At 41.3% G+C, this 24,255-nt stretch overlaps 1 protein-coding gene across 4 annotated transcripts in view; it reads right to left on the reverse strand.

Annotated features, from left to right (window-relative positions):
• The window catches only part of RBM6 (RNA binding motif protein 6), a 91,125-nt gene that overhangs the window by 15,175 nt on the left and 51,695 nt on the right, over positions 1-24,255 (reverse strand). For 3 of the 4 annotated variants that reach the window (XM_083356123.1, XM_083356124.1, XM_083356126.1), the window contains exons 7-10: positions 5,726-5,800; positions 4,466-4,541; positions 722-1,018; positions 441-592 (exon numbers count right to left, since the gene is read on the reverse strand). In XM_083356123.1, coding sequence (XP_083212249.1) covers positions 441-592; positions 722-1,018; positions 4,466-4,541; positions 5,726-5,800 — 600 coding nt within the window. The remainder of the gene's footprint in view (positions 1-440; positions 593-721; positions 1,019-4,465; positions 4,542-5,725; positions 5,801-24,255) is intronic. The other variant, XM_083356125.1, reaches the window with a different exon arrangement.

The raw sequence follows: 24,255 nt of genomic DNA on the forward strand, positions 1-24,255 counted from the left end.
GAAAATTTTCTTTTCAGTAACTTACTATTACATCTAAGCAGTTTAGGAAGCAGGCTTATAGCTACTGCTAAGCTTGTAAGCCGCCCTGAGTCTTCGGAGAAGGGCGGGATATAAATGGAATTAAAATAAAAATAAAATAAAAATAGTTTGAATGTAATACTGTGCTTCAGGAGATGGAAAGGAGAAAGTACAAGCCTAAAGCTTGCAGAGACTTAGTCTTACAATGCTAAATCATTGTTAAATGTTAGGTGGAAATGTGGCCAGTTTGATAGCTTTGGATACAGAAGCGTGAGGAATAAATTTTAAAAATGTAAACTCATAATTACACAGGACACTGTAATGAACATAGACTATCATAAGAAAGTAACATCTTAATATTTCATTAATGTTAATGTTAATTAATGATGCTGGGAAATGAAATAAGGAGAATGTCAACTTACAGCATGAGAGTCGAGGTCAATGAAACCATAGGTGTAGCCAGCTTTGTTCTTCATTACCCGCACACTTGAAGTAGAGAGACGGACATATGGTGCTAAAAGTCCTACAATCACTTCTGGTGGAGTGAAGCGAGGAATGCGTTTTAACATAATTGCTGTGAAAAGTGTAGCATGGAGAGAAAAAAATATATATCATATATGAACTTCTATTCAGTTTACACAAATTTAAATCATTGTTATAGCAATAAATTAAGACAGCAAGGCCATAAATACAATCAACTTACTTTTACTCTCATCCTCCTGACGCTTATTTTCCACAGTCTCTCTCCTTGAACTACGGTCTTGATTTTCTTTCCGGGGTGGATACATCTCAGGGTCCCTCTTCTTTTCTTGTGTGAGCCACTCTTCTCTGTTTTTGTCCTTCTTCTTGGGTTCAAATTCTTGAGGCGGGCATTGCAGCTCAGAATCTGGCTTCTGAGATGGTAGCTCTTGAGGGGGAGCAGGGTCTTCAACAGATTCCCCCTTTGGGCTCGGTTCCTCCGGTGACTCTTCCTCCCCCTTTTCAAGTTTTTCTTCTGTTACTAGGAAAACAAATTTAATGAAGTCATTTCAGGGGGGAAAAACCCACTGTGTTAACACTATTTTTTCCTTACTGCATGGTACAAGAATATTTTAAAAAGGTATTTAGATGATTATGCATTATTAAACTTTCCAGTTGAGAAGACACAATTTTTAGACTTGTACTCATCCACGAAATAGGTAAAAAAATTGTCATCACCTCTCTGGGTCCCTACTTTCCTTCTTTTTTTCATCTGGCAGTACTTCCCTAATACTATAATATCACTGAAAAGTTTCTAGTGGTCACAATGCTACACTTTTAGACCAATACACAAAGAAGAGCAGCAAGAAGAGACATGCAGATGGAAGAGCCGTTACAAATCCAATCCAATGGACTTACTATGAAGGTCCCTTTTCTTCAGCAAAATCAGGATACCTGAAAAGTGAGTGTTTTCACTAATTCCTGAGGCATTGTTTAGAGCTCTTCTGGGAGGGGACAGCCCTTTTTGACAGGAGAATGCTACAGAAAATAACTCCTATTTGGAATGATTTAGCAGTCTTACAGATATCTCCTGGGAGAGTCTTTGGGATGAAAGTGCCAAGATGATTATGCTTCGAGTGAAGGAGCTACAATTCATCTGCCATCTTGTGTCCACGATTTTATATGTTAATTATTTTTATCAGCTGTTTGTTTTACAATGGATAATTTTAATGTTTTTCAATGTTTCTATGCTGTAAGCCACTGTAAGCCACTGGACACAAGATGGGCAGCAAATAAATTTTATAAATAAATAAGATAAATTCCCCATGAAGGTGGTTTATTCTGTATCTTTTAGCTACTTTGATGCAGGTCTTAATCCATCTGGAAAATGAGGCTCTGCAGCCTGGATGAGGTGACAAAAATATATTAGGTGGTTCTCAGAACTGTTGCTCTAAACTCTCCTGTTCTACTCAGGAGATACTGACAGCTTGCCTGACATCTAGTTTGCATGTTCTTTTTTACGTGACTTTTGGTTTGGGATTACTTTCTGCACATAATATAAATCAGATTCAGCTTGAACATAAAGGTTTGTGCATGGTTTATGGTTGGGTGATGCCAAACGTCTTCCTACATGCAGCGCTTCTATTTCTGACACTTGCCTGGCTGTAGTTAAGTTCAACATGGTGTGAAAGCAACAAGTCCCTTCTCTTGGAGATCATTTCAAAAGCTATTACCTTGAGAGAATTTTCTTTGATTGGATCACTTCATTGCCTCTAGCGCTGCTGATCTGGAATCTTGCTCAAGGTACTGAGTTTGTCCAAGTTATCATTTGTCTTTGAAGACTGTCAAGGATCAAGAGATATGGACGGTTGATTCAAAAAATACATGCAATTAGTTTTTAGATGGTTGCCTTTCTTTGTTTTGATGAGATCAGACCATTTTCTGTCTCCAGAATTGATTCCAAGTATTATAAGATGTGCACTAGCTAAAAATTGTTCTTCTCTACATTAATCAGGAACCCAGATTAGTATCATGGCCAAACATCTTTCTTTCTCCTACTCAGTTGAGGACATAAAATAGGGAACCATCCAAGAAAGTGCATGTGTGTATTTCCCAGGAAATCAAATGGCTGATTATGGTCACCTTCATGAATACACTGGGAGTCAATGGCAGAATTAAGGAAAGGGCATGTACTGATAGAGGACATCCTACAATTTGAATCTCAGGAACTTCCTCTGTGAGTGGTGATGCAGGTGTGTTCCTTTTTTAGGGGAATTCAGTGATAATTTTCAGAGCTTCAATATGACAGTTTTCCCACTTGGGTTTCAGAACAATGCATCAACCTTTGTTCTTCTTAGGAACGATAGAAAAGTCAACCTCTGGCATCACATCATGAGACCTGTTTGATCACTGTATGCTCAAGTGTTATTGGCCTTCAGTACTAGTCAATGTTCGACTCATTTGCATGACCTACAATCCTGTCAGGCTGTCTTTAAAATGCATGTATTTTAACAAGACACATTCAGCTATGGGCATTTTTATTAGCCTTTTGCCCAAGAACGATTGTCTTATTTTTTTAATACGGAAACATTCTCTTTTGGTTGGAACGGAGGATGGCATGGTTTGTTCTGAGATCTCTGCCTCCAAGATGCTCTGGATTACATATAGTCTTATGCTGCTGGCAAGTACAGTGGGGCCTATAGGAATGGCAGTTCTTCAGGCCGAGAATCTTGCAGACTCTCTTGGTATGCCTGGTGAATTCATTTCTCTTTCTCATCTAGGGATATCTGTCCCATCTTTCTCATGTATTAGTCCTGAAGGGAAGTATCTGAGCTGTATGTCAGAGAAGGAAGGAGCTGGGTAATGACACTGTCATCCTGGTCCTTATTTTCTATAGTTATAAACAGGAATTCTCAAGAATAGAGGGACCAAGAAAGGATGTCTTTCTCAATTCTTCCTCCTTATTCTTCCAACACTGGCTGTCCAGCTGGAAAGGAGAGCCCATGTTGGTACCATTTCCTGCTTTCCCCCACCCTATGATAGAGTACATAACCAGCGTATCAGGTTCAAAACCTAAAGGGCATGGCTTGGCTGTTATTCTATGGTTATCACTGGAGTTCTTTCCTGGCATGTGACAATGCATGAGTTCCTCAGGGGAGAGATATTGCCTGGTACAGCCAGTAGAATGATTCTTGTGCTACAGTTTTCATGGGAGGGCAGTGAGGTAATGGAAGTCTAGTACCATTGACTTCTGCTCTTCTCGTGCCAGGCCATCTAGCCTATGAGAGAAGAAAAAGTGAGCCTGCTAGAGGCTGCAGGCAGCTGGCACTAGAGTCTCAAAAGGGATAGCATTGGTTGTATTTCCATGCTGGCTCTCTTACATGGTCTCAGATGTCCCAGAAATCTTCCGATGAACAGCATTTCTTAGCAAGGCTTTTTAGAAGTATTTTGTCACTGCTTCCTTCCTAAGGCTGAGAGAAAGTGACTGGCCCAAGGTCACCTAGCTGGCTTTGTGCCCAATAACTTATGGTCTCCTCGTTTCTAGTCTGATGTCTTAACCATTACACCAGACTGGCTCTCTATGAAGCCTCTAAATATTACTAAGTAAATTAAACAAGCTACTAAACAAATTAACAAAGATCCATTTATACTATGGTAATCCTGGCCACATGACTGGCTGGTAGAGCTAGTGGTTATTTGAAGTAAGAGCAGAGTTGGAGAAGAGAAGAGGAAGTGGACTCAGAGGAGCTCTAAGCCCAAACTCAAGAGCTAGTGAGATACTTATTTCAGATGCTGGAGTTCTGCTATAAGAAAAGATTCACTCTCTTGTTTCGTGAATGTTTGTACTATTTAAAGTTAATGATTTGCATTAAAAACAGAATTTGATCTAGTATGAATGAAAATATATCTGTGTATACACCAAAGATCTTTATTCATTGCAAATTCACACATTTATTTTGTTATGAGACTGTAACAATAGTAGGCTCACCATCTCTTGGGAGTTTACAGAAGTAACAAGAGGAACGATACCCTTCTGAACGAAACCCTACCGTGCGCGCTTTACACTGCAAAGAAAAAAAAGATTATATAAACTTTGCCTTTTGTCCCTTTATGCAACTCAACTTATAAAAACAGAAACAGAAAGATAAGGAAGCTTAGTGTTTTATTAAGACTCCAGCTATGTGTTAATAACGCCATGCATGCGAGCCACCCATCTACATCTGCAAGGTAATAAACTGAAAGTATTTGTTTTTATTTTTATTTTAATTCCATTTATATCCCGCCCTTCTCCGAAGACTCAGGGCGGCTTACAAGCTTAGCAGTAGCATGCTATGACTTCAAATCAATGTTTCTAAATAATGGAAAAGAAAGGAGGACGACAAAGACATAGATTTTCAATTCGCATAAATACATCTGAAATGCAACCCGAGATTCAGAAGAATTCTCTATTCAGGTAGACTCTACTTTATGAACATACCTCTCTTCTACCAATGGGACACATGTGACTCCAAGATATTGGTTTGGGAAGAATCTACATTCAAATCTTTAACTGAATAAAATTCAGTGAGCTCTATCTAATGTTAAATAGGCAAGATTCCCTCTGGACTGAGGTTGGGGTAAATCTCATAAATAAAGCAAAACAAAATTAAGCTAATTAATATACAAACCGATTTCCATATATACAATGGATCTTCCATGTGGAAATACAGAGGGCAAAATATAGCAGCAAGTGCAGGGGACATACAAATCCATATCACCAATGGTTTCAGACGGAAAGAGAGTTGACTATGATTTATTTTATCCACAAAGGTAAGCTGTGTGCATCCCTCAAGAAATCTTAGTGCTATGAGAGTCCGCTTGAGGAATCAGCAAGTCAATTAGAAATATTTTCATTAAGCTATTTCTTTCAAACTCTCTACAAGAGGTTCCCAATCCCCAGGCCATGGCCCACTACCAAGCCGTAGCCTGTCTAGAACCAGGCCGCACAAGCGGCACGCAAGCTTGTGCACACGCAGAGCTCCATTTGCGCAACAGGCGCACTTGCTTGCAAAGCTCCATTTGTGAAAGGGGCGGGTGCACGCACCCACAGCTCACACAAATGGAATTGCGCTTGCTCATGCACACACCTGCCATTCACATGGAACCATCCCCTCTCCCCCACCCCCCGGGCTGGTCTGCCAAGCTGGAAAGGTTGGGCATGACTGCTCTACAAGTAACTTTTCATAAAGTTGTTCTTCTACATACTTACACGCTTGCAATACCAAAACTCAGGGTATGGACTATATTCAAGTGTGACTTGTTTACCACCAATCATAAGATGTCCCTGTTGAAATCAGACAGAGAAAATTATTAGTGTTTTTTTAAGCAAAGCAGAAGAAATAAAGAGGGACTTACTAGGAATAGTGTCATCTATCTGACAAATATCTGAAATACTGGTAATCAATGAAAATACCAAAGAAAGGGACTGTTGCATTCTAAGCACATATGCCTTGGATTGCTACGAATCTGTAGGGCAAAAACCCAGGCCCTTTCTCTGTAAAAAAGGTCAAGGAACAAATTGTCTTTTAGAGTAAAAAATACATGAAAAACTTACTAACATGTCGGAAACTATTAGGAAACTGGAAATCAGGTTAAATTTTAGATGTATGCAGATTAAGCTAAAATAAAGCAAAATTAATGACAAGGATTATTTCATACTCTCATCTTAAATCATTAATGTATATCTGCCTAGATTTGATTTCACTGAAATAACATTGCAATAAATGCTTGCATAGCAGGCAATGTGTTTCACAGTATGAGGCTGGATTATTAGTACCTTATTGTAAATTCATCTGCTAATATAGTGAGGTATTAAGTTGTTTGTGTAAGTATTTTCATAAGACTTTGATGTGTGTAAGTTATGTCAGTATCTGATATTTGGCTTCCCTACTCAAGTCTAAAATGTGCTCTTCAATAACATCATCATAACCTTAACTCACATCTGTAATAAAACATTATTATTCTAGTAAAAGCAAAAATAAATTATTTATTTGCCAGTTTACAATTGTTTTCACTTTTTCTTTATTAAGCTTACACAAAAGAAAAAAAATTAAGGTCAATAACTTACACAAGATTTCCAAGGCTATATGAACTAGGTTAACAAAATTAAAATTGTCCACTATAATCCATAAAAGAAAAGGGGGGGAAAGTAAAAGTACTGTAAACAAATGATTTCCTGTGAAACAAAATTTGCTAGAACTCTGAGCTATCACCACAATGAAAAATCAGACCTATAATAAATTAATGGAAATGTTTTCAAATGTATTCACCCAGAAACCAACAGCCCTTTCATTATCTGGCAGAGATAGGAAAGTCTGATTCTCTAGAAAGCTCATTTTAGATGAAAATAAAGAGGTGGCACCCAGGTGAGCGGTAGGACGTATCCAACCTTAGCTGATTTCAAAAAGGAGATTTGAACTTGGTTAATACTCAACCAATGAAAAAAACCTGGAATAGTATAACAAAATATTTTTAGTTCAAAATTCCAAAAGCAAAATAGATGTGAAAATATCCATTGATGCTATAATAAGAAAACAGTAGCCACAAACAAGCAATATTAATTTTACTCACTTCAGATGTATACAGATATACTAATAAACATATTTCAACGTTGGCATAATCCTTCCCTTTTCCAATGTAAACCCAAGGAGGAGTATTAAAGCAGGAGCTTTGGCAGAAACATGGGGGATGAAGAGAAGGAAAATATTCAAGCTAGGGAACAACAACATGGCCGTCACACTTTTTTTGGGAAATGTGTTTTTAAACCCCAGTTATTACTTAATATACACAGATAAATTCCATTAAAAGATTTGAATGTATTCCACAAACATTTCTGTTCTTTTAGGAAGTACTATGACCATGTCCCCCAATAATATCCCTTGCTAGACAATGATAGCATAAAACATGTCTAGAATATAATTTATTCTGTAAAATAATGCATACTATGTTAATTTAAGATAGCAACTCTTCTCCTTGCAGGTCCAAATATATTAAGCTTTCACTTTTCAAAATTCTTGACTCTCTCCCCAAGACTAAGAAACCAAGCCAAAAATCACTTAGTAATATTATGTATCATCAATCATGCTCCCATAGGCTCGTGCAGAGAAAAATACTGATTTTTAAAAAGTGGTCCTTGGAATTAAAAAGTACTATATTAGCCATTCATGTTTCAATAATTGTTCATTTGGGACAAAAAAAATAGTGGGTATTTCTGGTAATATGGTACTACTATATTACCAGTTTACATTTTGTCCCAAGAAATGTAACTGGAAGTAATGAGAATTTAGGCAGTCTGACTATCAACCAAAACTAATTTCCCATCTGGGGCTCTGCTTCCAGAGATCTGGTATTTGTATATACAGATATATATAGATACAGATCAAGCACAGATATTTCAAAGAAGAAATTAATAAATAAAAATGAAATAGGAATGTCATATCAAATATTGTACTCAACTCCTGAAGTCTGCAAAATTAAATATATTTGAGAAGCAAATTTTGATCAACATTAAAAATAACTTTCTAACAAGTATGCTTAAAATTAACCAAGGATTAGAGAGGGAGTTAGAGGGGGTGGGGTGTCTGGGTGTGGGTGAAAAAGAAAACTGTCAGGAAACTAAAACTTAGCCTACCAGAAATGTTATTCTGGAGTTTTCAAGTTCAAATTTTGCATGAGGTGTTTAATGTTCGAACTTGCAAGATTTCTTTTAGACTCTACCTTCCTATTACTCCACAAGAACTACTAAAATGATTCTAAGGTTTAAATGTATTAATTTATTGATGATTATTTTATTAAACCAGAGTATGGACATAGTCATTAATACACTATTAAAACTCTAAAATCAGCTCCAGCCACCATGGCCAATATCAAAAAAGGAGTCGTAGTCCAGCATCTTGACAGCTACTAGCCATCCTTGTAATTCCACCCAAATAGATATTCTGACTAAAAAAATACTTATAGCCAAATTCAAAACTATCTTTGATTTATGTCCATGGAGATTCTGTCATCCAGGTCATGGTTGTCCTAAAGGTGCTTTTTCAAGAGGCAACCTGCCTCTGGAAAAAGCATCTTTGGGACTATCTTTGACTTCCTACCGGTATATCAAAAAGGAGTTAAATACACTGCCCACTTCAACTTGTTAAGTCATTTCTCCCAGTATATCTGAGAGTAACTGTTTGCTGTCAAGTCCTTGGGCACTGCTTAATTGGTTATTTCTATCATAATCCCAGGCTCATGTGATTAAGTAATTAGATTTTATATCCCACTGAGGTTATTGAATGAATATTTCTTCTGTATGGAGTCTTTTATTCAAAACCAGTAAACTTTTCAGATTTCTTCATTAATTTTTCTCACTGCCACGAGTTTAGATTAATTATACACTTTATTTCACAGAAAACATTTATTGGGCATCCACAGTAATTTAGTCTAGTGTGCTTGTTGAAGGCTAATGTTCTACTTAACAGAAAAAGGAACAAACAGAGGAAGTCTCCTGAAGCAAGAGTTCGTATCCTGAGGCTACAAGGAAACATGTATCTATCTCCACAAAGTAATGAATGTGACCTCCAAAAGTTGCTCAACTTCTAATTTCAAATGCAGTAGAAAGAACTGTTACATACATGAATAATTACCTAAATATAATTAATTTTATTTTCCATTTGTTTTTATTGTTTGAATATGGGATAGGCACACCACTCAGTGTGGTTCTCAGCCTTAAAATAAGAACATATTTCTTACCCAGAGCATAATCCACCAGAAATCAAATAAAATATGCCAATACAGCCTCAATACAATACCTAAGATATTTTTTTTCTTTTCACAAAATAGAGTAAATTGTGAGTCTTTTTAAGAAATAAAAACTTCCACGATGGTTATCTTTACACACTTTCTGCTATATAAGAGCTATAATGAAACCTAACAGAAGTAATTTCTTTGTGATAGGACTTATATACCACTTCACAGTGCTTTACAGCCCTTTCCAAGCAGTTTATACAGTCAGCCTGTCGCCCCCAACAATCTGGGTCCTCATTTTACTGACCTTGAAAGGATGGAAGGCTCAGTCAACCTTGAGCAGCTCAGAATCAAACTCCTGGAGTGAGCAGTAAGTTAGCCTGCAGTACTCCATTCTAACCACTGCGCCACCATGGATCAACATTTCTCAGTGAAAACTGTAAATTCCATCTTCATGATGTGAGCAAGAATACTGCCTTTAAATAACTAATGTAAATTTTAAAAAAATAAATCAAATGTAACAGCCAATTTTATTATCCAGCTATTCCAACTCAATAAAAAGTAGGAGCACTTCTTTGTAAACAGATTTTTATTGAAATAAGATCAACGCATATCATACATCGTTAATCTACCAAGATTAATGTTGCTAGTTATCATATCTTCATGTATTCAATTTCCAAGTTCTCTTTATACATATTTAAACTGTGATGTGCCAATTTAGTTTCTTGGCTTTTTGATCTTCATGTTTTCCTATATGAGAGGTGGTTTCCAACCTTGAAACAGCCGATCTCCTGAAACACAAAAAATATTAGGGATAATATAGCCATTCTGTATATTAGCTTATTTTAAGTTAGTTTGTATTAACAATCATAGTTACTACTTACCAGATGGCAGTCACCAGCACCAAGCTTTTCTTTGTTTAAAAGAACTAGCTGTGTAATCGATGCTGTATTGCTCATGGATCTCACATTTTAAGCAGCCATCAATTCCATTAATCACCCATCAGTTTCTCACCATAGTGAGAAGTCCCAAAGTACCGTAAAATACATTTTTTTATATTTTGAAAATCATTTACTAGTTTTAGATCAGAAACAGTTAATTTCAGCAGTTTAACAATTGAGCATGCTAGTTAAAATTAACATTTTTAAGTTATATTTTTATATTGCTTTCTTCTACCACTAACATAAGCAAACAGATTTTTTTCTTGGTTTTTCTTGATTCTTTTTCCTCATTTCCAAAATTGTCTCCAGAGATTTTTGAAAGGTATTTCAGAAACTGTGCTTTGCTTTTTATTTTCAAGTAAACATTTTGGTAAGGATAATATTCATATACATATTTCATCAAATGGCAAAAATAATTACTAGACCAGGTCAGGTCAGCAACCTGAAACAGTGAAGGAGCCACTCGGAACCGGTTCCCTCACAAAAGGAAAAACTGGGAGCCGCAAAAAATGTGTGTGCATGCGCATAACAGGGTTTGACTGAAGAGTGGAGCCAAGGCGAGATATGCACCTACCCTGCATATTTGAATTGATTGGTTGAACTTTTTTAGTCCCACTTTTTTTTTTGGACTGCACATGGCAGAGGACTGGGAGCCGCAGGAGATGGCTGAAAGAGCTACATGCGGCTCCGGAGCCGCGGGTTGCAGACCTGTGTACTAGACAGTAGGCTAATCTCCTCTAAATTGCCAAGCATTAGTCTTCATACTTCACTGCAATGTATTAATGTCAAAGGGCAAACGATATGCTAGGCACTTTCTTTTTTGTAGTGTTCAGTGAGTGAGCCACTCTGAACAGCGAGATGGACAGCATATAAATTTAATTATAAATAAAATAGAAATTTAAAATAATTTAAAGAATCAGAAGGGAATACAGGAGGACCAGTCTCTTTCCCAAAGCACTGCAATTCCTCCCCTTTATTTTGCATCTTGTATCTGTACAGATATTTTTCATAGAAGTTCTACATCTGCTTTTCACTACTGCCCTTTCATTCCCATTTGGCTTTTCTCACTACATATGATATGTCAAGAGTGCTATTAGAATCCAGGATACTAATTCATTTTGCAAGCCAGTATTAAGAAACTAAAATAAAAATCTAGCTCTGAAAAGATAGCGGCTGCTTATGATTATCTGGACATTGCCAGCCTTTTGACTTTCAAATTCATAAAAGGGCATGTAGCTAATGACCTAGCAATTGGGATCCCAAGAGCCATTACAGAATCTGTCAAAGCTCCTTCTCCCCCAAATAATTTTAATTTCTGAAGAGGTACTTTCTGCTCATTGCATCTGTCAGACTCCTTCTAAAATTCCTCTAATGCCACTTGCATATAAAATGGAGGGACAAGGGAAGACTAATGTACATGGAAATAACTGAGATACAGCTTCAAAAAGAGGTGCATTGTATCCATTCTGGCATATTGCAAAGCACCTCTTCTTTGACATAGCCTCATCATATGATACTTGGGTTGTAGCCATTGCTGTATTCTCTACAGCAATTTTTTTATGTAGAATAAACCTCTCTTAGTCATTTTTCTATAGTAACCTAAACTCAAAATATGAAAACATATATGATTAAATCACGTTAAGAACATTTTACTTTTCATAAAATTTATCCTCCCATATTTTAGAATTCAAACATTGAGGAAAAAGCTTCATATGTGTTTCTTTGTATTTGTTCATATGCCATCCTCCTTAAAGAGACTATAATGATTTTCAGAAAATTAACTGTTTTCTTTGAACCCATTAGACAGATTCCTATCATCTTCACAATTAAATATGTTTTCAGTTATCATACTTTTAGTCAGAAGAGCTAAGAGTGTTCTCTCAGTGCAGAGAAAATATGTGACTAAAGAAAGGGAAAACAAAATATTGCATCAGAACTGAATTTAAAATATATTAGGCAAAAATATATGAATTATATTTTATCTACCGTATTTTCCGGCATATAAGATGACTTTTTAACCCATGAAAATCATCTCAAAAGTTGGGGGATCGTCTTATACGCCCAGTCGTCTTATACGCCGGAAAATAATACATAAATCAATCGAGCGCCCCCGTTCTTGCAAAGCAACTTCAAGCCTCCTTAGTCCAGTCCCCCCTCCAACGTGACTCTCCCTTCCCACCCCCAAGATCCTCTCAGCCCTTTCCCCTCCCCCTTGCAAACGCCAGACCCTGGGAGCTCTTGCGTCTATTCCGGGTGGGTGGAAGGAAAAGCCCCTTTCGGCTCCGGCTTGGCTGCAAGTCAGCAAGCCCAGGAAGGCACACCCTCCCCTCTCACTGTGGAGGAAGCAGGGCAGGCTGGCGTCTGGCGGGAGCCGGCAGGGCAGTCCTACGCACTCACGCGCTCCCCGGCTCCTAAGGAGTCCTCGGGGAGCCATGGCAGGTGCCTCACGCTCTTCCCTCTTGAAGCAGCATCGGCAGAGCCGTCCGGCGTCGGGCAGGAGCCGGCAGGGCAGTCCTGCACACACGCGCACTCCCCGGCTGCTAAGGAGTGCTCCTTAACAGCCAGGGAGCGCGCGCATCTTGAAAATCTTGAAAATCATCTCAAAATTTGGGGGGTCGTCTTATACACCCAGTCGTCTTATACGCCGGAAAATACGGTATCTATCTATCTATCCATCCATCCATCCATCTACCTACTTACCTACCTAATTTCTATACCACTCATCTCACTTGCATTACTTTGGGCAGTTTACAAATAAACCATAAAATCATATAACCAGGTCCCATGGGCTTTAAAGGTGATAACCAACACCCTGAATTGGAGCCAGAAGCAAACTGGTACCCAATGCAGCTCATCCAGCAGAGGTGTTACATTGACAGTCTTAAGGTGCCCAAAACTGCTTGTGCTGCCACCTTCTGTACAAGCTGCAGATTCCGGATACTCTTCAAGGGTAGCCCCATGTAGAAATCATTACAGTGGATAGTACAGGACGAGACTATGGCATGGGTGACTGAAAGAAGACAACCTTAATCCAAGAAGGGGCATAACTGGTACTCAACACAAAGTTAAGCAAAGGCTCTTCTAGCCACAACTGCCACCTGCTCATCAAGCAGGATTTGTGAGTCCAGGAGAACCCCCAGATTATGCACTGGATCTCTCTGGGGCAGTGCACTCCATACAGGACCAAAAATGATAAATGCCAGATATGCAAGAGATCACTCACAGCCCCTCTATCTTACCAGGATTGAAGTGATAGGCAACCACAGCATCATTTAGTTCACCAGAAATGGAGATGTACAATTGGGTATCATCTACATACCGTGTTTCCCCAAAAATAAGACCTATACTGAAAATAAGCCCTAGCTTGATTTTTACGTGTACGCCTAATATAAGCCCTAACCAAAAACTAAGCCCTAGTTAAGACCCCGCCCACTCTGTCCCATGGTCTGGTTGTAGGAGGTGAGCATAAAAATCAAGCTAGGTTGGGGATGGGTGGGGTGAAGCTGTCTCAAGCGTGCCGTACCTGTTTACCTCAGGACCTCACGCCTCAATGTTTGCCTTGACTCGCGGCAGCGGCACCAATAGCCCCATCTAGCAGGAGCCTGCATGGCCGCTGGCCCACATCTTCTGGTTGCTAGTAGCCACTTGCAGAAGGCCACATGGCACGTTACGCAGTGTGATGCATCACACCAGTGCTGCTACTCGCAGCACGATGCCATGTGATGCATTGCATTAGTGCCACCACTTACAGTAGGATGCCACGTGGTGCGTTGTGCCGGTGCCACCGCTCGCAGCAGGATGCCACGTGGTGCATTGTGACATGGCACACACAAGCAGTGGCACAAGTATGATGCGCCACGTGGTGTCTTGCCGTGAGTGGCGGCACTAGCACAATGCAACGGGTGGCCCAATGCATCCTTCTGTGTTGTGCCATGGTGTGTGCAAGCAGTGGTGATGCAATGTGCCACATGGCATTCTGCCATGAGTGGCAATACCGGCACAATGTGCCATCCTGCCGCAAATGGCCGAAGTTGGACAGCGGCACAACACGTGTCGAGGCATGGGAGGCCTGGCTGCAGGGGGTCCTGAAGTAAGCAGGTAAAACATTCCCTGAAAATAAGACCTAGTTCTTCTTTTAGAGGCAAAAAAATATAAGACCAGGTCTTATTTTGGGGAAACACAGTACTTATGATACCTCACCCCCCTGGTGACAGATAGTCTTGCCCAGCTTCATGTAGATGTTAAAAAAGCAGAGAGCACCAAGTCCTGTGGAGAACCCACAAAACAGGAGAATGGGCTGGTCCTCTCGCTCCCTAACAGCACCAACTGGGATTGACATTGAAAAAAGGAAATGAATCAGCACAGAACCATGTCCCCCTCATCGACAACTCCTGAAGCTGATCCAAAAGGATACTATACTTGGTGGTATTAGCAACAGCAATAGCACTTAGACCTATATATAGTGCTTCACAATGCTTTACAGCCCTCTCTAAGCAGTTTACAGAGTCAGCATATTGCCCCTAACATTCTGGGTCCTTATTTTACCCACCTCGGAAAGATGAAAGGCTGAGTCAACCTTGAGCCAGTGGGAATCAAAATGCCGAACTGCTGGCAGCTGGCAATCAGCAGAAGTAGCCTGCAGTACTGCATTCTAACCACTTCTCCACCACAGCTCCTAGAGCCATATTGAAAGGATAGCCAGAATAGATGCACCAACTCCATGCTGTTACCACCAGAGGTCATCCAAAAGAATGACTAATGCTGTTTCTGTCCCATATCCAGGCCTGAAATCTGACTGGAAGGGGTCAAGATAATCTGTTTCATCCAGGTTCATCTGGAACTGCAACACAACTACTTTCGTAACCACCTTCCCTGGACAGAATGAAAAATTGCCCAGAACAGTGGAGTTCACCGACAGCTTCTTGAGCAGATGGTGCACTAGCATCTTTTTAAATGGTGCTAGGAAGAACCTCCTCCCTAAAGGTTGAGTTAACCATCGCAAGGACCCACCCATATGTCGCCTCCCAAGTGGTCTTGACTAACCAGGAAGGGCATGGATCTAATTCACAGACGGTTGAGATTACAGACCCAAAGATTCTGCCCGCTTCTTCAGGTTGAAAAGGTGAAACTGTTCCCAAATAACAGGGTAAGTCCACTCCCCAGGCATTTCCGCACACATCAATGCTTTTTATCCAACTGAGAAAGATCTGAGCAATTTCATCTATGAGGTAGAACGAAAATTCCTCAGCACAATCCTGAAGGTAAACCTCCGAGACCCTCAGGAGGGTCTGAGTAATCCTAAACAGGGCCACCAGGTGGGTCTCTGCAGATGCAATAAAAGCAGAGGAATATTTATGTTTCACCACTCTCATTACCATGAATTAGCCTTAATAGTAATTATAATTTGTGATTGTTGGATTCCATCTTTTGACTGCTTTAGACATCTCTTGACTTGTTTCAGCTCCCTCAACTCTTCCATGAATCATGGGGAGGGCTGGGAGGGCTGTGCCACGATTGGCCACCCAGGCACAATACTATCCATGGTTTCCACCTTTACCAGGCAGCAGCCAGGACCTCAGCCAGACTATGCAACAGACCTCAGATAAATTTACTAGTTCCCTTTGGAACATCAATGGGACCATCAGTTGCCAGAGGCAGACCAATCTAATAGATCCTACCTCCCTGCAGAAGGAGGTAGCCTAATACTGTTCACCCTTGAATATTAGTGCCACAACTCTGGTTGATAATCCCAACAATGCAAACACACTTGAGACATTGCACTCTCTAATGTCAGGCTTTATTAGGAAATGCAATAATGAACTCCAAGTCTGCTCTGATTAAATTGGCACAAAAGCAGTATATTCAAAGTATACCAACTCCCTTCCTCCCCTGACAGTGCAGGTCACATTACCCAATTAAGCATCAGACAATTATTATGAGAAAGAAACTTCAGTTTCCAAAACTATCTCTACAGCTGCAGATACAACCCACATTCCATCCTTTCCCTCCAGTCTCTATTGGCAAGTCAAGGAAAGAAAGAATCTGAAACAGCAAGGAGGATTTGTTTTCTGAACTTGAAAATTAGTTCAAACAATTATTTTCATTACTGAATATGACAAAGTGATGGTAACCTGGACAAAGATGTATCATGAAAAAGTTATTAATGGTGTAAAAACTGAACATTTTTTCTTTTTTGTGATTTCAGAAACATAAATAGATTATCAGATAAATATTTTTAAATTATACATAAAAAAGGAAAAACCCAAATGATCTCTTTATACAGCAGACATGTCAAACATAAGGCCTACAGGCCAGATTCAGCCTGCAATTGATCCACCTTTGGCCTGCAGGGCCGCCCCGGAAATGGCGTGAGATCGGTCCTCACTGCCCCGCCCAACCAAGGCCGCCCAGGCCCAGCAGAGATGAGGGAATGAGGCGTGATCCTGGCTGGGCCTGGGTGGCCATGGTGCAGATGGGGATCCGGCTTTCCCTGCTCGGGGTGGCCATCTTTTGCCTGCTGGACCTGGGCATGATCTACCACCTCTACTCAAGGTTCCTAGCCAGCTGCTTCGCCTCCTCTGTGCTGGGCGGGCCTGCTGCTCCGAGTGAGCAGCCGGTGGCCCTGGTGGCAGCCCACAGCAGGGCCAAGGTGTGTCAAGTGTGTGAGGGGAACACGTTCCACATGCAGGTCAAGAGCAAGGCCCACAAGGGGGTCAAGGACATGACCAGAGGTGACCTACTCTCCAACCGCAAGCCACAGACGGAACAGAGTAGGCACATCCGGTGGTACGCATCACGTGTCTCCCACTCCACCTGCTGCTGGTGCCGCCACTGTGCCTGCTACTGCTACGGGCTGTGGAGCCCCCGAGTGCGCCAGCCAAGTGGCCGGCAGGCTGTGACTGTTGACGGACACTGTCGGCCCCCATGCACTCACTGCCCTCTGTGCACGGGGCCCAATGGTGTCTGGCAGCAGCCGCCTCGTCCCCTACTTCACCTTGCCTCACCCCATGGTGCTGGCACCTACCGCCTGCCTCACTTTGCCTTGCCTCACCCCACAGGACGAACTTCCTGCCTACCACTCCAGCCGCCAGAGACCCCTGTATCCCGATCCCTCCCAGCCCCCATAGGCACCACCCACAGCTATGACCACCCACCCACCCCCGAGGGCAACCACAATGCTGATGTGGCCCTAATGAAATAGAGTTTGACACCCATTATACTGTCTCTCCTATACCTGGCATATCTGCCCCCCACAATAGATTAGAGAGGAAGAGAGTGCAAGAGAGTAAGCGAAGATAATTCACTGGTTGTTTGTGAAATGTACTTGCAGCTTACAGACCTGAGTGTGCTCGGGGCTATCAGAGCCACTGATTTCCTTTTAACATGTATATCAACAGACAAAACAGTCAGCCTTAGAACTGACAATGAAGTTACTGAAGTGGTAATTGGGGATCAACCATCAACAGTATAAGCAGTCAAAAAATATACTGCAGAGTAGCATATAAGACCAGTCATTAAGGTCCTAGAAAACATATTCAAATGCCCTGATATACAGGTAATCTCCGAGGTACAAGCGTTCACTTAATGCTCGTTCAAAATTACGTGTTAAGCACCCCCTAGTGTTTACGAGAAAATCCCAAAATTACGTATGTTGCAGCACCACTGCAGTCGTTCACTCTTACAAATGACTGCACAACTGCTTCCCCCTACTTTACTGCTGCACAGACTCACTTTGAGAAGATCTGTCTCCTCTCTGCTGCGATTTCTGCCTTTGAGGGAGAGGAGAGTCAATGGAAGATCCTGGATGCCACAATATCGTGTGAGTTCAGGCACCCAAGCTTTTTTGCAGAGAATGGGTATCTGAACTCTCATGAGATCACGGACCCCAGAAAATTTCATTTTCAGTGCAAACTCTGTGCCTGTCTCCTGCTTTCCCTCAACTCCTTTCCACAATCACCAGAACACTTTTTATCTGGAGATCTTGGGGAGATGAGGAGCGTGTGATCTGCTGCATTTTCAACCACCCCATTTCCTCACAGATGAAGTTCACCATCTCCCCAAGGTCTCCATTCAGATAAAAGGTGTTTGAGTGCCTATGAGACCCTTGGAAATGCAGCAATTCTTTTGGATGGAGCGGAGAAACTCAATCCACTGCCGCTCAAACACTTTTTATCTGAACGGAGACCTTGGGGAGATGGGGAGTTAACTTCTGTGACAAAATGGGGTGATTGAAAACGCAGCGATTTGCTGCGTTTTCAAGTGTTGCATTTGCACACAGAAGGAGCTTCCCATCACCTCAAGGTCTCTGTTCAGATAACAAGTGTTTTGAGTGACAGCAGCTTGAGTTTCTCTGCTCCGTCCGAGTGGAAGGAAACGGATGTGTAGACCAGAATTGCTGTCAATAAGGCTGGCGCAGGCAAGTAAGCAGCGCACCCGTGTCTTCTTGAGAGCAATCCTGCTCTGCACCTACGGTTTCTTCCTTTCGGGTGGAGCGGAGAAACTCAAGCTGCCACTGCTTGAGATGGGAGGACAATAAGGAGAACAGTGGTCAGGATTTGGGCTACCAGCCTGCCAGGCAAGGAGTAGGTTGGGCTGGGTGGCTGGCTAGGGAGGTGAGATCATGGCCGCTCAGGTAGCTGCTGCCACTGCGAGCAGCTTGGACGCAGGTGCAAGTGACTTGACCCGCGATGCTTCCCCGCTCAGTTGAAGGCTTCATTCCTGCCCTCAAACTAAGGCCGGCACACGAGCAAGCAGTGCACCCAGGCCACAGACAGCATGATTCCTGCGCCCGGCCGATTCCAGTTCCACGCTTTGCCCCATAGGCAAGCAAATGAAGCAAACGCTCCTTTCCCCAAAATGGAAGCTTCTGGGGGCCATGATCTCTTTTGAACTTGCACGATATTACAGCATCCAGGAGTTTCCATTGTCAGCGCAAAAAGCATTTCCAAGCCAACTCTCCTCTTCCTCAAAGGGAAAGAAACTGTGGCAGGGAGGAGACAGATTTTGCAAGGTAAGTTAGTCCAACATGGCAGGAAGGGAGGGGGAAGCATGAGGTATCTTAGTAGGTTAAGGAGGCCTTGGGGAACTGTTCTATCACTAGGCCCTCCATGGCCTTCCCTACCCAGAGATACCCTATGTACACTTAACGAGCCACGTTTGTCTTAAGCAGCAGGGAGTGATCTCGTTCAAGGTACGAGATTCACTCTGAGTTTTCGAGTTACTAATGGAATGGGCAGACTCCATTACATTCGTAACTCAAGGACTACCTGTACCTACAAAAAAAAGAACTGTGGAAACCCTGGTACTGCTTGTGTGAAAGCTAAAGTTGGACTCTGAAGAAACAGATAGGACGATTATTGACACTTCTTAATTTTGGTGTTGGAAAAGATTCCAAGTGTTGGAAGAGATTTCTGAGAATACTGTGGACAACCAAGAAAATGAATCAATGTCTCATTTGAACGAATCAACTCAGCGTTCTCACTTGAAGCACAAATGACCAGGCTCAAATTATCCTACTTTGATACATTATGTGAAGATCAAGCTCTCTAGAGAAGATTCAAATATTGGAAAAGATGGGAAAAAAAGAAGATAATAACAGCAAGATGGATGGAATCAGTTACAGTAATGATTGGTGCACTGTTGGAAGACCTCAAAGACCAAACAGGGACAGATCATCATGGAAAATATCTACCTATGTGGTTGCTAAAAATAAAAAAAAAACCTTGATGGCACCTAATCAGCATCAGAAGACTAAATAATAACTGCTGCTCTTGAGTGGACTCTTTTTCTGTCTCTCTGATATAACCCATTGCTGATATTTTCAGTTTTTCAGCAAAAGATGCTGAAGTAAGGAAGAATCTGGAAAATCTATATATAGATTACACATGATCTTTTGGTTACAGATCACTGAATTATCATGGCATCTGTGTACTTTTTCTTTTCCCTTCATAGATGAGCACCATGTAGATTACTGCTTTAAGCAATACAATGTTAAACTGAATGATGTAAGAAAACAAAGAAGCCATCTATTAGACTAGCCACAAATCAAACAACCACTTGAACATAGCCAATGCATATTAAAGTGATATAAGAAAAGTACCAAATTTTTCCTTATGTAACATAAAACATTACTAGGCTATCTTTTAACATCTCTACCAGGCTTTCAGAATGAATACCATCTCAGTGTTCCAAACCCAAATATATCAATATTGAATATGGATATATGGGATGCTTCAGCTGCTCTAAATAATTTGATTTTTCTTAGCAGACTGAGAATACAAAACAGGAAAGGGATGAATGAATATTAATCAGTTCCTAAAATTTTCTTTCATGCAATACATGGGACTTGCGAGGAATCAAATGACATATAAATTTAATACATTATTATTGTATTATTGTCAAATGATTTTGTGAACTATTATGCAAGCAAGCCACTTAATAATGTATTTTAACATAAGTTGATACATGTAGCGTCAGAAAATAGTTTTGATATACAATATACAAAAATTAAATTTTGAGTAAATTCTTTGTATAAACAGTACACTTTAATATCACTATCTTTTCCAGCCACCAAGAGCTACAGCAAAGTATTTTATGAATGTGATGGATTTTGCACAGGACTATTTTTATGTTTTACTGTTAACAGACACTTTAAACTAGGAAAAAAAACAGTTATATCAGCAATTATAGCTAAGCACTAACCCCACAAATTTTCATTTCTAATACTGATAGGCATTATAATTTATTTCTCTAGTCAAGGAAGCTCTGTGCTAGAATCAGGTTGGTCAGCATTCTGTATTGCATTCTACATAAGTATCTCCAAGTAGTAAACAGCCAAATGCCTAAACTTAATGTGTTTCCATATCGTTTAGCTTCTGTAATCTTGCTGAAGAAGCATTTTTTTTAAAAAAAGTCACAATCCAAGTGTTAAAGCATTTCTATACAAAGACTCTTGTAATTGCTCCTGATTAGACGAAAACAGACAGTTTTTATATTATATTTGGTACTAATACTACTTTACATTAGTATCCATCAGCAATAATTTCATCAAAGCGAAGCCATTTCATTTTCTAAAGCATGTCAAATGGGAGATTAATTGAACTGTGGAGTTTTGGCACTACTGACATGTCTAGTAAATTGATAAAAAGCATATATACACAACATATGGGCCAGTATGCATTGCACATTATGGTCAAGGAATGTACCAACCTATCCTTCTGCAAGAAGACCGCAGGACAAAATTTATAAGCATGCTTTAAGATGGCACAAATTAGAAGAGAAGCAATTTGAAATTTTGAAGTGTCAATAATTTCTAATGTGGTGGAACATTATCTCCAATTCAAATTGATTAAACATGTCCATGTTACAAGCCCAAACTGGTTTTAAAACATTCTTTTCACTTCAAGAAAAATATAAAATTGCTGTAACATTTTACAGTGTGAAGATATAAAGAGAGAAGAAATAGTACATCATCCTATACCTCCATGGAAATTCATAGCAATCAGAAAAGCATAAGAAAAAAGCAGTCCAAAATAATGTACAGAAAAATTAAATTAGTAGAAGGCTAGAGAAGAAATAATCTTCAAGATATGGATGACCTGACTGGTTCAACAGCAGCAACTAAGCCTGAAACAATTTTCACCTATCACTATGTTAAATTTTCTAATGGTAACGAGTTTGAGCAACCAGAAAAACATTATGATGGATTTCTCTACCATTCTTCATTATAAATGCAGTTTCAGTATGAACATACAATGAAAGCTTCTATTTTAAGACAGTATTAAGATGGTTGTGATCCTCAACATGTTGATTTCAACTATGATCAGCCACAATAGCATATCCCATAGTTAGCAGTGCTAGTACCTGGAGGGCCACAGATTCACTACACTACTCTTAAGAATTTTGCAGATGAAATAACAGATCAGATGGAAGAGCAATAAAACAAATAAAAAGACTAAGTGGCAATGGATTTTCTCTCTTGGTTAAATCACTGACATATCCTTCTTTGCACAATGAAAAGGCATGCAACAATTAATTCAACAAGGTACCAATGTAACTAGATTATAATGTTCCTTCCAAACATAGGTATTAACAGACTTTAACAGATCCCTCAATCCAACTTGGCAACTTTCATCATCATCAAGTTTGAAGGGACCTTGGAGGTCCTCTAGTCCAACTCTCTGCTCAGGCAGGAAACCCTATACCATTTCAGACAAACGACTGTCCGATCTCTTCTTAAAAACTTCCAGTGTTGGAGCATTCACAGCTTCTGGAGGCAGGTTGTTTCACTGATAAATTGTCCTAACTGTCAGGAAGTTTCTCCTTAGTTCTAGGTTTCTTCTCTCTTTGGTTAGTTTCCATCCGTTGCTTCTTGTCCTACTTTCAGGTGCTTTGGAGAATAGCTTGACTTCCTCTTCTTTGTGGCAACCCCTGAGATATCGGAATACTGCTATCATGTCACCCCTTGTCCTTCTCTTCATTAGACTAGACATACCCAATTCCAGCAACCATTCCTTATATGTTTTAGCCTCCAGTCCCCTAATCATCTTTGTTGCTCTTCTCTGTACTCTTTCTAGAGCAGGGCTTTTCAACCTTTTCACCCATTGTACCACTTTAAGGATAAGGCACTATTCGAGTACCACCAGTCGCCCAGCAAGGTGTCAAAAACTTGACCCCCCCCCAAAAAAAGGAAAAAAGAAGATAAAAGTACAGGTAGTCCTCGACTTACAACAATTCGCTTAGTGACTGTTCGAAGTTACAACAGCACTGAAAAAAGTGACTTATGACCATTTTTCACACTTATGACTGTTGCAGCATCCCCAGGGTCATGTGATTTACATTCGGATGCTTGGCAACTGATTCATACTTATAACGTTCAGTGTCCCAGGGTCACGTGATCACCTTTTGCAACTTTTTGACAAGCAAAGTTAAGGGGGGGGGGAGGAACATGGCCAGCTCATCACTCAGGTTGCAGGGTGCCTGTGGGGGGAAAATCCGTGGGTCTCTGGTAGAGGGGGGTGAGACTGGGGTGGGTGTCTTCCTTCCCTCCCTTCCTTCCTTCCTTTCACCCTTTCCTTTTTCTTTCCTTCTTTCCTCACCTTTCTCCCTCTTTTCCCTACTTGCTCTTCTTCCTTGCTTTCTCTCACATTTCTCTCTTCCCTTCCCTTTTCTTTCCTTCCCTTTTTCATCCATTTATTTCTTTTCCTTCCCTCCCTCCCCACTTGGTCAGCCGGTAAAATTGTCTGACAGATCCCTCCAGGAGAGTTTAAAAAAAGGAAAAAAGGAGAGACAAGAAAGCTTTCTCAACCAGAAGGACAAGGGGGTTTCTCCGGGGACGTCAGGATGCCATCTTACTACCTGACAGATAGACTCGGGGCTGCTCCTCTTTTTGATCCTGGCTGGGAAAAGGGGTGTGTGTGTGCGTGCGTGTGTGCATGTGAGGAAAAAAGACGGGACTGGGGCGCAGGATGCGTCTCCCCACTCCGAAGAGCCCCGCTTTCCCCAGCGCGTTGCTCCCGGCCTTATTCACAGGAGAGGAAAGCTGTCTGCTGCGCTGCTTCGGGACCCTCCGCAGAAGCCAAGAGGGCTGGGAGCGAAAGCGCGGCTTTGGCTGGGGAGTTGAAAGAAAGGGCGCCTGGGAGCGCTCCGGGGGAGAAGAGCTGAGGGCATCTGGCCCGGCCCTCCACAGCTCAGCCACGCTACCGTGAGGCCCGTTACAGACAACGCACTCTGACTTCCTGGGCTCGGCTGGCAAAGGGTGAGTGGTGCCTGCGGGCTGCCCAGCATTCCCACCTGCACCAACCAGGCAAGCGCAGGGAAGTGGAGCCGGGCAGCCGCCTCCCCTACCTGGCCACGAGGGAGCAGCGCCTGCCCCGCCTCGCCAGGCAGCGGATGCTCTCTCCCACCGTGCAGGAGAGGAACACTGCCTGCCACGCTGCCTCGGGACCCTCCACGGAAGCCAAGAGAGCTGGGAGTGAAAGAGCGGCTTTGGCTGGGGAGTTCAAGGAAAGGGCGTCTGGGAGCGCTCCGGGGGCTAAGAGCCGAGGGCATCTGGCCCGGCCCTCCGCAGCTC

The sequence above is a fragment of the Vipera ursinii genome (assembly GCF_947247035.1).
Source record: "Vipera ursinii genome assembly, chromosome: 2".
Lineage (NCBI taxonomy): Eukaryota > Metazoa > Chordata > Lepidosauria > Squamata > Viperidae > Vipera > Vipera ursinii.